General features: G+C 39.4%; 1 protein-coding gene across 1 annotated transcript; it reads left to right on the top strand.

Moving 5' to 3' along the window:
- Positions 1–8,226: 8,226 nt before the first annotated feature.
- LOC109422554 (uncharacterized) lies at positions 8,227–10,218 on the top strand. The gene is made up of 4 exons (XM_062848023.1): positions 8,227–8,280; positions 9,171–9,364; positions 9,472–9,588; positions 9,679–10,218. The coding sequence occupies exons 1-4, from the start codon at positions 8,227–8,229 to the stop codon at positions 9,839–9,841; spliced, it is 528 nt and encodes a 175-aa protein (XP_062704007.1). The 3' UTR covers positions 9,842–10,218.
- Positions 10,219–17,554: the final 7,336 nt, after the last annotated feature.

Raw genomic sequence — 17,554 nt, 5'->3', positions numbered from 1 at the left:
AGGATGGCGCAGATAGGAAGGCATGCGGCTGGCAATCGACAGGTCTCGAGTTCTAATCCGGATTTAGGTTATTTTATATGTAATTCTTATTTCATAATAGGCGCTCTCAATATGAGAGCAAATAATTACTCACGTGAGAGTTCAACATTTTTGCATTTTATTTATTTTTGTCAAAGCTGAATAACAACTTTCTTGTGAATTTGTAAAACGCTTTGAACAGTAAAAAAAAGTTGGTGCACAACATGATGCTTTAAGGTACACCGGGGCAAGTTGAAACGGGTGGGGCAAGATGAAACACGAAGTTTTGAAATAGATTTCAATACAATTTAGAAATTTATCCTTCGCTGAAAGATTGGTTGAATCAAAAACTATGTGTTATGGCGATCAAACTGTTTATTATCAGTAGAAAACATTAAGTTAACCCGCTGTTTCATCTTGCCCCACCCGTTTCAACTTGCCCCGGTGTACCTTATAACTTCTCCAAATTTGTGTGAACAAAACCCGAACATAGGTTGTACCTGTAAATAATTCAAATGTTATTCAACATTATGCTGAATTAATTCGTCATAATGGTGCCTGTTAAATGAGTGATTGTTAGTTGGGAATTTGGCGCGTATGTCAACCGCGAACGAAGCCTGGGGTGCACCAAGGCATACACTCCAGTTAGCAGCCCTTACTGCACTACGGCGGGGCACTGGTGCAGCGGACATTTATTCCCCTAGCTACTCATGGGACCAAAAATGAGTACAAATTCAACATACATCCTTCAAGGTGACGACAGTCGTGTGAGAGCGAAGTGGAGGAATACTCTGAGTCAGCTTGGCTTTACCGAAGACTACCCAAGTAACCACAAGCATTATGTCATAACATTAATTCCATCGTATTATAGTTTAGCTAATGCAACATAACTTTTATTTTACATCTGTCAAGTAATGAAGCGTTTAATCTACATTATGAAAGCATTGAAGCATTACGAGATTTTGACAGTTCTGTATAGTTCTATAGAGCCGTTGTTAAATGCTTCATTGCATTACCATGTTAAAAGCTTTATAGCAATCAATAATGCAAGCATTTATTACTTTATATGTGCCTTTACTAAAGCTTCCATCGTTGTAAACAGAAAAATATCGCTCAGTTAAAAAAAAACTAGGAGTGTGTAATGTCTGAGACATAACCGCAATGTTGACGTAGGACTAATTTTTAACGCATAATAAAGAATTTGGGGCTCACAGATGAAGTAAACGTGTATCTATTCAGCAAAAATAACGGCCAGAGTAAAATCACTATATGCTAAAGACTCGAAATCTGGCGATTGTTGCTGGTAATGATGATTCCCGTATCATGACGATGATGCTGCCGAGCAATGCCTTTAAAGTTGAAGGATTCGTCATTGAAATAATCGTCATCATTGAAAATTCGAAAGCAGTTTTCTCGTACAAAGTTGAAATTTCCGCAGTGAAAATGTATTCACTGTATTGCGGCTGAAGATTGGAGTAAAGTGAACTTATTTTCACTGCAGAAATTTCAGTTTAGAATGAGAAAACTGCTTTCGAACTTTCAATGATGACGATTATGTCAATGACGAATCCTTCAACCTTAAAGCGCATTTGACAGGTATCCTACTCGATTGGAATGACATTGACAGTAAATTTGGAATTTCAAATACCAAATATACAGCGGTGTATATTTAGTATAAAAATTAAACTTTATCGATAAACTAAACTATAAAAAATTAGAATTAGTTGAATTTTTAGAAATAATTGAATAATGCTCCAAATAACTCTTTCGGAAGCTTTGGGGCCCTTAAAAGAACCATTTTGGTATAATTCATTGCCACCCATGCCGCCACCACCGATTGATCCGAAAAGAATCGAGGCTTCATTGGACAGAGGGCGGTGCCACCCGCTTGCTCATCCGTTGAAGCGGACCTTTTTTGGGATCTCGCTGCTGCTGCCGCCGACAATCCATGAAAGAATCGGGGCCCCGGCAAACGAAAAGTGACGCCAATCGAATTTTCGTTTGCCGAGGCGGATTTTTCTTTGGATGTTGCTTCCGCTGCTGCCTCCACTGCCGATGGATCCGAAAAGAATCGAGGCTTCATTGGACAGAGGGCGGTGCCACCCGCTTGCTCATCCGTTGAAGCGGATCTTTTTTGGGATCTCGCTGCTGCTGCCGCCGACAATCCATGAAAGAATCGGGGCCCCGGCAAACGAAAAGTGACGCCAATCGAATTTTCGTTTGCCGAGGCGGATTTTTCTTTGGATGTTGCTTCCGCTGTTGCTTCCACCGCCGATGGATCCGAAAAGAATCGAGGCTTCATTGGACAGAGGGCGGTGCCACCCGCTTGCTCATCCGTTGAAGCGGATCTTTTTTGGGATCTTGCTGCCGCTCAGTGCTGTCCGTCCGCTGCTGTGTGTGCCGATGAAATGATCGAAATGAGTGTGTGCACCACTTATATAAGTTTCGTCGTGTCGCCTCACAGAACTATGCTTGATTGTGATTGGTTGGGTAAGACTGATCTCGAGCTTTTACTAATTTTCAGCTCCAGCCTCAGTCAAGGCACATCATTCAATTGAGCCCCAGCTAGGAAGCATAAATTTGTGGTGTTGTAGGTTTAAAGCTTTTACCATAGTTGATGACGTCAAACCCGACATCAACCTATCATTCACCTATTTTGATTTTAGCCACCAAACCTAACATAGACCCAATAGTTGATCGATGTTGGTCCAACAGTGGCCCAACATTCGATAAAAATTGACCCGACTTTAACCCGACATTCGACATTTTTTCAGTCTGGCGGAATCCAGAAAGAAATCAGAGGGAACAGCTTTTATACCCCTAGATTAGCAGATGCAGCTCCTCCCATTCGGCTGGCTTTCCAGAATATTTCATTTGCATGGCCCGCCCCGCCTGCTTCAGACGCTTCAAACGATTAATCAACCCAGAAATGGAAAAAAATTTCATTAAGCGTTAAAGTAAACAAAATATTGGATGATTTAGATCATTTTAATTCGAAAATTGTTAGAGTTAAACAATGTTTTACGGAAAATAGTTCTGATAGGGTAATGCGTTGCTGAATTCTGGGTGGAACCATTAGTGGCCGGAATTCAATCATTCATGTTTCGGGTGAACCACACTTTTCTCGATTGATGGAGTAAAATTATCTGATTTACAACTCTTGAAGAATCATTTTTTGGTGATCCTGATAAGGACCGTTTGATAAAGTAACGATTTCAGGAAGAAAATGGCATGAAACCGCCTTGCCACGCAATGCGTGTTGGTTTTCTCCGTGCTAATCCTGCAGGATGCCACCGGAAATTGGTAGGCCGCTTTCTGCCGTGGATAAGATTCATGACGCTATCAGCACGATAGCCGAGAGTCACCGATGGGTAGTGCTCAGGTGTGGAGGTGACATCCACCCTGCTTGACTGATCCAACGAAAATGACGAAAGAAATCAGAGGGAGCAGCTTTTATGCCCTAGATTAGCAGATGAAGCTCCTCCCATTCGGCTGGCTTTTCAGTATATTTTATTTGCATGACCCGCCCCGCATGCACCAGACGCTTGAAACGGTTAATCAACCGAGAAATGAGAAAATTTCCATTTAACGAATAAAGTAATCAAAATATTGTAAGGTTAAGATCATTTTAACTCGAACAACGTTATAATTTATCGATGTTTCACGAAAAATGGTTCGGATAGGGTTGATAAATTCCGGATGGAACCATTAGTGGCCGGCATCATCATTCTTGCGGGGCCACCAAGCATTCAATCTTTCACTTTTCGGTTGCACCACACTTTTACCGATCCATGATGGAATGAAATAATTATCTGATTCACAACTCTTGATGAATAATTTTCTATGGTCCTGAAAAGAACCGATTGAATATTGGACGATTTTAGACAAAAAATGACATGAATTTATCATGCCACGCAATGCGTGTTGGATTCCTCCGTGCTGAATGCTGAACGCCGTCGAAAATTGGCCCGCCGCTTGTTGCCCTGGATGTTCCTGATGCTATCATCAATGCGCCACCGCCAATCAATCGGCGAAAGGACCGAGCCCCGAGGACAGCGACGCAACTCGCAAATTCGTATGTCGCTGATCTTTCTGTGGATTTTGCTGCCTCTGCCACCACCGCCGAGCAATCGATGAAACGTATTCTTTCCTTCGTCTGCCGCGTTAGACGGTTAGAAGGCGAATGTGCAACAGCACCCTTGCCGACAACCACCGACGCCGAGCCAACACGGCCGTCAAAGAATAATGAGCGAAAACGCAAACGAAGAAAGTGGGCAGCTCTCGTTCGATGCGTTCACCTCGAGACGACAAAGGCAAATGAGGGAAGATGCGAAGAAGCAGTAGCTTTTATATTCGACGGGAGCATCCAAAATGTGCTCCAAAATGTGCTCGATCGTGATTGGCTGGAATAAACATGGGTTCACTTTTCCCAATTTATCAATAGTTTGTTATTGAAAAACAGCAAATATTATTATTGGACATAATTGGTGTAAAGATTTGCAATCGATTGGTGCCAAAATTTTGAAAATTCAACAAGAAATGGCTGAGCTATTAACGCTCAAAATCTCCACTTTAAACGTAACGCGGCTGATTTCTGAAAATTTAGAATGACACCCGGTATAGAAAAGAGAGACGTAGTCCTACGTCAAAACCCGATTTAATCCACCTATGGTGAACAGAACCCTTCTTACACTTATTAAAATTATTGTTGTATTATTTGTATTTAACATATTTGTTTTGTGGAATTGACCAAAAGTTCTAGAAAATATTGTGGATTTGGCATCTAGTGGATTGGTTTCCAAAATAGCATCATGGACCATGGACTAAACTACCAGAAATGCCAGACACTTCCTAGAGTCTTGTATGGAATGTTTAAAAAATAGCTTACATATTCTGGAATTTTGTATCTTTTATTAACTGCTAAAAGATCTTGAATCGATTAACAAATGGGTAAGAAAATCAGCGAGATACACTTTCTCTAAATCAGTCAATTAAATTAGCTCCGAAGTACTTGGTATTCATGGTTATGGTGTAAAAACGACAAAAATGATATATCTACTAAGTTAGTCAGTTTTGGCATTAGCTAGTTATTTTGGCTGTCTGGTTCTTCAAAGCTTTCATTTAACATATTATTAGTTTCCATAAAATTCCTGTGTATTTGTAATTTGTTATTTATAATTTTGTTGAAAACAATAACCTGCTAGTATACACTTTGTATGAGGTCAGCATCATTAATTGAAAAATAATTTCCCATAGACTGGTCAAAAACAAATGCAAGATAACAAGTGAATATAATAAAAAAAAGAATTTATTGAAATACTCTTCGTAAGATATCTCAGTAATCAAATGTCGAATCGAAATAAAATTTCAGGGCCTTATACAAGCATATTGTAGCTTGCATTTGGAGCTTAGAGAACCCAAATCGGTTGACAGACGGCTGAGATATTTATTATGGTACCCTTGGTCAAAAATCTCTCAAAAAGTTAACCTGTATTACTCCCAAGTACTCTTTGAAAGATATCTCGGTAACCAAATGTCCAATCCTAATGAAATTGTATAGGGTTCTACTAGAATGTTGTAGCTTTTATTTGGTGCCAGGATAACCGAAATCGGTTGACAGACGGCTAAGATATTTATTATGATACTTTTGGTCAAAAATCTCAAAAGGTTTAGTTGTATAAATCCGAAGTACTCTTCGAAAGATATCTCTGTAACCAAATGTCCAATCGAAATAACATTTCTGAGCGATCTACTAGGATGCTGTAGCTTTCATTTTGTGCCAAGAGAACCCAAATCGATTGACAAACGGTTGAAATATTTATTATGATACACTTGGTCAAAAATCTTAAAAAGTTTAGAAGTATGACTCATAAGCACTCTTCGAGAGATATCTCGGTAACCAAACGTCCAATCGAAAAAAAATTCAATAGCGTTCTACTAGGATGTAGTAGCTTTCATTTGCTTCCAAGAGAACTCAAATCGGTTGACAGACGGCTGAGAAACGTGCGTGACTTTTTTTTGTAACGCACATACACACACACACACACACATACACACATACACACACACATACATACAGACATTTGCTCAGTTCGTCGAGCTGAGTTCATTGGTATATGAGACGCGGCCCTCCGGGCCTCGGATCGAAAGTCGGTTTTTCGAGCGATATTTATACCCTTCTTATGGGTGTAAGAAGGGTAAAAAAACTGTAAAACACTTTTAGAAACAGAACCATTCAATTCAAAACAAACCAAAATTTTCATGGATTGCTGCGGAGCACTTAGATTGTCATGCTCTGATGTTGCTGTGTGAAAATTTATATTATGTATGTTTTTTTCGGTTTCTGGTTGGGACATGAAAATAATCAGATGCTGAGGGAACAAAAATTATGTGGGGTATCGGTTTCCTTGTTTAACCCGATTTCATAAAAGGAAGAATTGAAGCGCTGTTTGTATTGTTTCTTATTTATTGTATTTTAGGTAGAAGTGAGCACACATGAAAACAAAAAAAAACAGAATCAACACAGACGAATTTATATTCGAGAGTAACATAACTGATGGCATTCAGACCCCGGCACATTTTTTAGAGTTGCTGAAAACACAACTCAATAAGGCACTAGCTAAGTATACTTTACTTTATGTTGCACATTTTTCCAGGTGCAAAATACATGGTATCGTAGCACACAGCATTAGCGCGTCCGAGTTTCATCGTGGTCAGTTTCAGCAGTCTAGGTTCAATTCCCGAAATACAATAAAAAACATCAAAGTGAGAGTATCGGAAGATAAAAATAGATAGAAAAATGATAAACATACTTTTTTTTCTTTTTTGACATGATGCATTAAGTGTGCATTCCATGCGATTTGATTGCATTAGCTATAAGGTACAAGCATTTTATATGCTTTAGCAATCACCACAGTAAAGCTTGTTGTAAATCAACAATAGTAGCGCCACTTTCGACTTTAAACCTACTTTAATGGTGCCTATATGACAAAACAACTTTATATCGCATGTCATATAATACACTATAAAGCGAAAATAATGCTCTATATGAAGCGTCATGGTTACTTGGGTAGCTACTTAGTAGTTCACAGGAGAAGATGGAAATATCCTGCTGGACATGGAAAATAACGAAGATGATGGTATAAGGATGATGATTGTGTACCCACCATCAGCGCAAGGATTATAACCAGGGCATAGTCTATTTTACGAAACGACAACAGTGTTGATATTGATATTAACACTCACGGGCTTGGGCGCGACCTTCTGTCAAATTTTCATTCATGAAATGAGCGATCAGCTGATCCGAAACGTCTCGTAAAATGGCTCATTGTTATCCAAACCTCATAAACAAGGAAATTTTTCACTGCAGTGGATGACGATGTTTCAGGTAGATTTTGATGTTTTATTCTTGGTTTTATTTATTTAGTTTTCAAAGGGTAATATAAGGGACCTTCAAATAAGTTCAAATTAAATAAATCACATTGATCAACTACTACAGTGATATGGTCAAAAGCGTGAAGACCCCCAAAGACTTTCCCACGATCCAACTCACTACAGCCCAGCTAGACCTTATATAATAAACACTCCTAGTCAGAGTAGTTCAACAACGAAACGAGCCAATAAAACCCAAGTTCAACAACCTCATTTACAAGTCCGGTTACATTATTCTAATTTGTAAGGATCAAGAGACTGCTGAGTGGTTAAAGAGAATATCCCAATCAATGAAACCCTGGGAAGGTTCAGAGCTGATGGCAATGGACCAAGTGGCGATTCCACGTGCAGAGATGATTCGAGCATTCTTCCCACACAGCTCTAGCTATGACGACCGAAAGCCAAAATTACATTATAACAACTAACGTATTATGAAACGATCCATTCGGGAAAAACATTCATGTCGAATGGATCTTCACAGTAGAGGGTATGTCGATGGAAAAGTTGAGGAAGTCAAAATACACCCTTAACTACCGATTTGGTGAAATCCAACTCCAAGATTACAGATCAACTGACTACCGCTACCTCCAATTCGACCCAAGAGAAATCTGAAGAAGCTTCCGGTTCGGGCGAGGTTAGTAAATCTCACCCCAAACTGGCGGGCCAGGTCGCTACAGGGATGAGAAACGACCCAAATTGTAACACTAAACGACATCCCGATGATCCGCAACATCCTAAGCCAGACAGGCGTCCGAAAAAAAAACGGGAACCCCGAAAATGGCGACTAAAGGTTTGGAAGTGAACCTCCACCAGATATTCCACAACACTCATGTAAGTTGGTATATGATGACAGCCAACTTTCTCCTAGAGCGGCTTTTTTATTACATAACAACTGTCCAATTTCAGAAATCATAAAAAAGGACATCGTAGCAGTTAGGTTGGAGGTACCTTTCGCTGGAGAGAGTAGAGAGATCTTGGTGGTCTCGGCATACTTCCCACGTGGACGAAATCCCTTCTCCAGAAATAGCTGCGCTCGTAGCCCACAGCGACCGACACAACATCCCCTTCGTCATAGGGTGCGACGCAAATGCACATCACACCGTATGGGGAAATTCTAACATAAACACCAGAGGTGAGTACCTGTTACAGTTTCTCTCTTCCAATAACATTGACATTAGTAATGTTGGTAACAAGCTCACGATTGAAAGCTCTAATCGTCAGGAAGTTTTGGACTAAACTCTATTTGAACTGGAATGTTTCTGAAGAAATATCGATGTCAGACCATAAACACATCATCTTCGAATAGGAAGGGTGTCTAACGATAGAAAAAAACGTTCAAAGATCTTAAGAAAACTGCGCGTAGGGAGGGGATTCAACCGTGTCAAGCGAATCACCGATTGAAGCCTTGTTGCAATAGAGATTCAGATAGGACCCAGAATATAGTAATTATTAGCATTAAGACACAACAAACAAAATCAATAGAAAAATAGAATCACCGCTCGCTCCGTGTAAGCTGATCCCAACTGAAAGGCCTTTGCTGCGCGACGGCGCCACTGCCTGCAAAGCTTCAGGATTACACAACTACACCTCGCTTGCTAAACCAAGGGCTCGTCGTAACTTGAATACGACCTCATTCTCTTCGCTCGACTGCAACGAATCGCACGGTCATATGGTCCCGAAAACCGCCATCGTGATCTTTGGGAATCAAAAAACGTGGCTAGTCAACCGACACGATTTACGGCACCCTAAGAGTTGGGACAGGTAAAACAGCTAATACCAAGTGCAGCCTATCGAGATTTCATTCCGTATCTTTACTCAGGAAGTGTCGACCAATTATCCACATTGAGAAGTGCTGGATTCAGATCCCCAAACGCCAACACGCCGTGGAAGACTCGGACGAATCAGCTACGGTGAGGTGAGAATCCAGAGACAAGTCACTGAGATAACGGGATTACTCGGGCGACCATGTTGCCGACTGAATTCAGTGGTGTAAGAAACTGATCTTCCTTTCTCCGACTCTAGGGGGTCGTCAATTGGCCATACGACAGAAATAGAGGACGAAAGAACCAGCCAGGTTGCCACGTGGCCAGACACGTGCCGCGGGAAGTCAACTCTAGATCAACGAAAGCTCCACAAAGGGTGAGTTGCAGGGTAAGCAGCTGAAATACAGCAACTAATTTTGGCGATATTGGGGCTTTCGTTTGGAAGTCCCATTTCTTTTGCGATTAGGAGCCAGAGTGAAGAGAAACGACGGAGTGAAGACTCGAGGAAGAACCCCGGCACGAACAACACGCCAGCGGTGCGGATGCACCGGCCCAAGAAGATCCATCGTCCGCGAACAGCTAGGGTCGAGAGTCGAGTGGAAAGGACAAGGTCTGATCCGAAGGCATAGAGTCGCGCACGAACACGGAAGCGGAGAGACGAAGGGATCGGGGTGGTCCACCCGGAGCACTACCAGATAGTGGCGTGACCTCAACTAAGGCGGACATGGAGCCGTAGGGGCAAGCAGCACGAGGAGAGCATCTTCCGCAGCACGAAGAGCGAGCGGGAAGGTTGGCACGTAGTTCACGGGCCCGTGAGTAAATTAATGTTAAGAAAAGCGCTTTAGTTTTAAGAAACTGAATGGCCTACAAAAAGCCGACGAACCGAACTGGTTCTAAATTGTAAGGAAAGTTTAGATTTGATGCTACAATACAATCTTCTAAAATGAAAGTTATGGGTTTAGTTATGTTGTTGGTTTGAGGAAGTTTCATCTCATTCCGCTGATTAGTAACAGCCTATACAGAAAGGCCCTAACGAACTACAACAAAATAAGGGCAGTCCTGCGGATATTATGGCCCGTAGTGGCAAGACTCCAAAAACACCCTTCAAAAGACCACTCCAATGCACATTGGGAAAAATCAGGCAAAAAGGTGTAAACCATTAATAAATTTCTTAACACGCTAAGTACAGACAGGCAAAAAAACGTGGAAATATTTTTTCGCACATCCATATCTTAGTGAACCAAATTTCAATCTTTTCGCATTATCGGAATCCTACACTATCCTAGAAAGGTGTAGTGAAAGCCAATTGGAATTTAATGCAGCTTCCGGCGAGAACCAGGCGAAAACATTAGTACAACATTTTTAACTTCTTCCAGTTCTGTTTTGTTCCCAGATTGGTTATGAGTACAATGTCTTTGTAGCGAGTTCACTCAGAATCTCGACAACATTCTGTCTTCAGCAAAGTTGTTCAGAACAACAACCACTTCCTGGTGATGGGTTTCATAGTTCCGAATTTCCTCACCATGTGGCGCTAGTATACATAGTGACTTTGGTGACATACAGGGTGTTAGGTTCCTGAGTGCAAACTTTTTAAAGGGTAAGGTAAGGTTTTAACGTCGCATTTCAGATCATAAATTTGCAATCGTCATGGTAAGCACTTGTTTGCGCACTGTGCCGCACATTTAAATCAAAATTGCAAGAAAACGATAAGAGTTAGAAGTTTGGCGTCAAAGAACGAATTGTAGAGCAGGGGCCACAACTTTGCCAAAGAAAGAATTTTAATTTATTAAACATGTTTCAAAGATAATTGACATAAACAAATTACAACACGCTATTTTTAGCTATTTTGCTCTAGAAAACTTAGTTATTTAACTAAACCAATCGATTGAAAGATCCCATTTGATAAAAATTTCAATAATCTTTCGAGTAAGGGTAAAAAACTGCGATAAGTTTGACCATTTTAAAGTTATAGCCCGTTAATGCAATAAGAGTCAAAAACATGAGGAGTTCAATAACTACGTAACGGTTGAGATTTGACCATATGCGTAAAACAATTTTTTTCACCATTTGTGGTCCTCTATCACCCCTTAAAAAGTTTGCACTCATGAACCTAACACCCTGTATATCATAAAATTGAAGCCAGATAGGAAAATACGATCTTCGGCAAAGTTGTTCAGAACTACGACTGCTTCTAAGTCATTAAGAGCATAGTTCCGAATTTCATCACCACGTGACGCTATTGTACATAGTGACATCCGGTACGACTTTGGTGAGATACATCACAAGATTGAAGCCGGATGGAAAGGGACGAGCCTAGTTTTCAAGGATCAAGGATCATTTCAGGAACATTTTGAGAGTATTCCCCAATAATATCTACAGAAATACTTTCCGCGAATGTCCAAGGGGTTTCTCTGAGAGATTCGATTCAAGTAGAATAAATCTTTTAGCGTTATTATTGTTAAAGCTTCGTGGATTTCATGGCAGATTTTTGTTTTCGTGAAAAAATGTAAACGTCAGAAAGATATTCTAATAATGTTGATTCACACAAGTTTTAGCACAGATATTCAAAAACATTTCTGACTCCAATTTCGTATTTTTTATCCAGAATAATAAATCAGTCATGGAATCAAATCCATGACCATCCCACAATGGTCGGAAAAAGATGAAGTTCGGCCAAAACTCTGTTTATGTGTTTAATCGAAGTTATAGGTTGTCTAGATATGATATATAGTATTTTGAGTGTTTAAAAAGGGGTATTCAAAAATTACGTAACTTCAATAATTTCAAAAACGGTAAAAATCAGCAAACCTCACATTTTTTGCGTTTTTTGCTAGAAAATCAATTTGAATTTAATTAAATGATCATCTTTCGATCAAATCCAATCAAGTTTGTTCAAAACGTGTGAAAAATGTGGGAAGATAAATTTTATTTATATTAATGTTGTGCATTCAAACAGTCCAATAACAAGCTTTCATATGCTGGATTACATAAAACATATATTCCATTCTCAAAATATTATTATTTTACTTTTTTCGAATAATTCATTTTTGAATTTTATGACTTAGGCCACTTTGGCAGTGAAAATGTCATTGAAATACAAAAGCTGGTATGCTTTTAATTAAGAATCATAAAACCACAATACATTATCTTTGTTATAAGGCGAAACAAAGTTTGAAAATATCAATTCCGTTTTTTGAGAGTTTTGGCCGGCCCTTTGTATGGAGCCCGACCAATGTGCATCCGTTAATTAAGCGAACGTGCGATCAACTGCGCCACGGGCTCCGCCACTCCGCATAGAATTCTGATGCAATCATTCGAGGACTTCGAGAACGAACTCCAGGAAGGATTCTCGTACCAATCCCTGCAAAAAAAATCGAAAGCAATGGAGGAGTTCCATAATGAATCACTAAAAAAAATAATCGTAGATGAATTGCAGAAGGAAGGTCTGAAGTGATTTTAAATGAAATCGCTCAAGTCTTCAAGCTTCGGAGGAATTTTTGAAGAAATCATTGGAAAAAAGCGCAAGAGGATGGAAAATATGAAGGGGCATCTAGAGGAATTCCAGAATCCATGTTAAACATTCCCTATAGAAAATCCAAAAGGTATGCCTAGATTAAATTTTGAAGGAATCCCTGGAAGAACTCTTGAATCCCTGGATAGATTTGCAAAAAAATATTCAAGGATCCCAAATGGAATCACCAAAGGAATTCCAGAAAGAAATCTTGAAGATGATCCAGAATGGAACGCTAAAGGAATTCTCAAAAATCACTAGAGGGATTTCCGATAGAATCTCCTGGAAGAATTTGGCAAAGAAATTGCTGGAGAATGGATCTTCGAAGGAATCTTTTGAGACATTTCCGAAGCAATCTCTGGCAAATGAATCCCAAAGAATTCATGGTGGAATTTTGAAGAAATTTACAAATATCTGGAAATTTTTTTGTATAAATCTATTTCTGAAGAATCCTTGCACAAGTTCCCGTAGAGATCAATGGATGAAATTCAAAAAAAATGAAGGTGTAAGCGAAGGACACCCTTGGAGGAGTTCCAGAAGCAATTTCCTCCCTGGAAGAATTTCGATTGGCACCTTTGGAGGGATCTCTCAAGGGTTTCCGTGAGGAATTCCCGTAAAAACGACTGCAGAAATTCACGATGGAATCACTGTGAGGGGATTTCCAAAGAATTTAGCTAGAGAAGTTGCCAGAGGAATCCATCGACTGAGTCAGAGAAGTCCCTATCTGGCCTGAATTTCACTTGAATATCTCGCCAAAATCGTGCCTGAAGTTACTTACTTTGTGCACTATCATAATGTGGTGGTGAAATTCGAAACTCAGTAGTGCACATAGTACGGAACAATTTCGCCTTCCTATCAGGCTTGAAGTTCGTGCAATATCTCACCAAATTCGTACCAAAAGTTAATATGTACACTAGAGTCACGTGGTGGTGAAATTCTGAACTATGAAATCCATCATCAGAAAGTGGCTGTTGCAGTGGCGATTCCCTAACCTCAACTCTACCTGTTCAACGAATGCAAAATCTTGATTTTTCGCAATAAATTGGCGTGTAATTCGTAGAAAATGACGAGAATATCCGTTTCCGCCCATTTTCAATTTGATTCGGATCCTGAATTCCCCACAAATGCAACTTTTAGAGTCGTTGAACAGGTAAAAAGTGAGGTTACGAGACGCCACTGGGCTGTTGAACTTTGCTGAAGACAGAATGTTGCTATCTTGTCGAGGTTCTGAGAGAACTTATAACCAATCTGGGAACAAAACGGAACCGGAAGAAGTTAAAAATGTGGAACTAATGTATTCGCCTGGTTTTCACCGGAAGCTGCAAGAAATTCCAATCGGCTTCAACTACACCTTATTAGGATATTTAGTGTACGATTCCGATAACTCAAAAAGGTTGAAATTTGGTTCCCTTACTACTGAGATATGGATTAGCATTAGCATTAAGCGAGTCGCACAAATTCGTAGGTGGCGCAGTCCTAGACCGCTGTTATGAGGGTTGCCTCCTTCCCGTCCGAACCAAAACACAATGATTTGGGACTAATCTCTGACTCTTAGACAAGACTGACGCAATCCTCCAATGGTCGAGCACTGTCCTGGCCACGTCCTTGCGACTGCTGAGGAATGGGAAAGGATGGTTAGTTTTGGACACCTATGAAAAATGTAGACAACTCTACGATCTCTCAGGCCTAGGTGTCACGGGAATTTGGGTGTTGTTAGTGGAAGGGTAAAATCCAAATGATACGCTTGGTTAACGTTCAGGCACATCATTGTTAGACTGCTTCGAATCAGTTGTCTGCCCAATCCATCCTGGTTTCCTCGTCATCTTGTTGGCATTTGGTTGAATAAGTAGATTCTTCGGTTGATAATCTGAAATATAAAATAATATTAAAATCGTACGTCAAATAAGCTACATATTAGTGATACGCTCGCCACAGTTACACATTTTTAAAATATTATTTATATCGTACGATACATTTACCTGAATCCTGCTGAAATAAAATGTTAATTAGCAGTACATTGAAACACAAATACTACAAAACACAAGGAAAAGAGCATCAAACTTTTATCTTGGAATATTAAAAATTACGGTAAATATCAAGATCAAAATTTGATTTGGTAGATCTTACACCGTAACGCACCATTCTAAGGTGATCTACCCACGTTACGGGGAACCCTTACTACTGGGATATGGATGTGCAAAAAAAAAAAATAGTTTCACTCAAGTCGGTACCGTCATCCGGGGTAACATTGATCAGAATTTTTGATCTTTCTTGAACAATTCTCTTGTTAAAGCAAATGTTACATGTTTTACATTTTTAAAACAAGTACTGGCCCTCTGATTATGTGTTAAGCTACTCGAAAAAGTATTAGGGGTACCCACTAAACAGAATTAATTGCTGCGTAAGCCATGATTTTCTGCTTATTTGAAATGTTTCATTATTTTGCGAATGAAATAATCAAACATTGCCTTGGTGATCGCGACGTTCAATCAGTTTACGCTGTTAAATGAATCCCCCTATTGTAAAACTTTTAAACATGTTTAAATAGGCTTTTAAATCTAATTTTTGAATTTGTTGATTTGGGGTAACATTGATCATGTCAGTGATCAATGTTCGTTGGTGTTGAAAATACCCTTACTTACTAAATTCGGGGTCGCTGATTTCGAATATGTTGTCCAAATTCTTACAAGTTATGTACTTTTTGAGTTATTTTAGGATAAAAATCCTCCAAACCGCGAATAACGCCTAAAGGTAGGCAATGGCAATGGCTTTTAATAAATAGTATATTTCATTGAAAAGCAGCATTTTCATAAAAGTTTCGTTTATCAAATCCAACTCTAGGATATCATATTGAAGTAATACAGTGATTTCGAAACTCATATTTTACCTAGTATTCACGCCAAACATGAATGTTTGACAATGTATCTCATTGCGTCACGAAACACAGTTATGGAAAAATCGATTTATTTCAATGTTTATGAAATTCAATTTTCACGAATTGCATGTCATTTAATAGCTAAATGATAGCAGATAACGATATACCATTCGATAGTAGAAACTGTTTCAATGTAAAATGTTTGTTTGAACATTTCATGAGATCGGTCTAGCCGATTAATGATACCCCGTTTTACGGTACTTTTCGTTAAAAAAAACTCTGATTAAGGTGGCCAACACTTATATAGAAAACAAAAACTTCGAAAAATGCCAAGTCTTACCTCCTAAATCAGTTGTTTTGGACTCCCAGAAGCTACGTTCAAAATTTGAGCAACATCAATTAACCCTAAGGGGGCGCTCAAAACGATTGAAGTTTGTATGGGAAAACTTGGCTAAATGTATGCAGAAATTTTAAGTTTTCGAAGTTTGCGCTAGGTGGCACTGTAAGCGTTCAATAATCAAACCCTTTGGTATTATTGTAGGCGACTATATGCCAAACAACTTTGTCGAAGACCGCAAAGCGATCCAACGTCTGTGAAAAAAGTTATACCCTAGGTAAAGTGAGGATAAACTTTATTGTTGTTTTCCCAAGGAATCTTAAAGGAGTAAAGGAATCTTCTATATATAAAAATGAGTTTGAAGTTTCTTTGAGGCAACAAAACTCAAGAATGGATGAACCGATCAGCATGACTCTTGCATGGTTCGGTTCGTATTCGTGATGGCTGTGTTTATATGTACAAAAAGTTAAGAAAATCAACTAGAAAAATAAGAAAATTGATAAAACACAGATTTTTCATGAGCTGGGAAGGAAACAAACACGACCGAAATAAAACTAATCTAGAGTGCGGTGACGTTATGGAGCTCAAAACAGTTGTCAAACCATCACGGCTTGGCAAGACAACGTTTGCCGGGATAGCTAGTAAGTAATATATCTCAATATTTTGCCTCACTTTGCCTAGGATATAACTTTTTTCACAGCCGTCGAATCACTTCGCGGTCTTCGACAAAGTTCTTTCGCATATAGTCATCTACAATAATACAAAAAGGTTTATTTATTGAACGCTCACAGCGCCGCCTAGCGGCAAAATTCGAAAACTTAAAATTTCTGCATACATTTGGCCAAGTTTTCCCATGCAAACTTCAAGCGTTTTGAGCGCCCCCTTAGGGTTAATTGATTTTGCTCAAATTTTGAACGTAGCTTCTGGAAGTCCAAAACAACTGATTTAGGAGGTAAGACTTGGAATTTTTCGAAATTTTTGGTTTTCATATAAGTGTGGCCACCCTAACCCTGATGGTATAAGCAGTGATAATACAATACCCTACCGATGACTCATTCGAAAGCAAATTTTTTCAAGAATTGATTAACGGCAGATTTATGTACGGGTAACTGCTCTGAAGCGAAATCGGTGGTTGCGATTGCGAACACAGCGAAAATCAAGGTTTAAGGTGAAACGGGACGCCGTGTTATTTTTCCTATCTTGCCTCTCTTTCTAAAAACTTGCCTCGCGATTTTGAAGATGGTAATCTCGGTAATCTCGAGTTCTGTCGCACTGAAGATGCTGAAAAACAATCAGCATATGTACTGCAAGTGAGTATTCACAATGATAGGTTTTTTTTTTTGCAAAATATGAAGTAGAATCTGAGATTACAATCTTAGTAGCAGTGACGGATAAATTTAAATTGCGATTTTCGTAATTTTGGAAGCACCAAATGGCGGCCAAATCCAAGAAGGATGCCAAATTTTACATCTTCAAATGAAAGGTCTATACTTACCCTTCATAGAAATGTGAAGTTTTGTCACAACATGAATTTTTGAGATAGGTATTACGCGGTAAATTAGGTGAAATTTGATGAAAAATCGTCATTTTTGTCACTTTGTCAGCCCCTTGGCAAGCTT

This window comes from Aedes albopictus, chromosome 2, assembly GCF_035046485.1.
Source record: "Aedes albopictus strain Foshan chromosome 2, AalbF5, whole genome shotgun sequence".
In the NCBI taxonomy this organism is placed as follows: Eukaryota; Metazoa; Arthropoda; class Insecta; order Diptera; family Culicidae; genus Aedes; species Aedes albopictus.
The sequence above is the reverse complement of the archived record's forward strand: the minus strand, read 5'-3'. Positions and strand labels throughout refer to the sequence as shown.

What these genes read in the sequence shown, in the direction of transcription:
- LOC109422554 (XM_062848023.1), top strand. Translation starts at nt 8,227, where the DNA reads ATGGCGACTAAAGGTTTGGAAGTGAACCTCCACCAGATATTCCACAAC. An exon ending in AGATATTCCACAACACTCAT is followed by an intron (nt 8,281 to 9,170) that starts GTAAGTTGGTAT and finishes AAACGTGGCTAG; the next exon opens with TCAACCGACACGATTTACGG. An exon ending in CAACGAAAGCTCCACAAAGG is followed by an intron (nt 9,589 to 9,678) that starts GTGAGTTGCAGG and finishes TTTTGCGATTAG; the next exon opens with GAGCCAGAGTGAAGAGAAAC.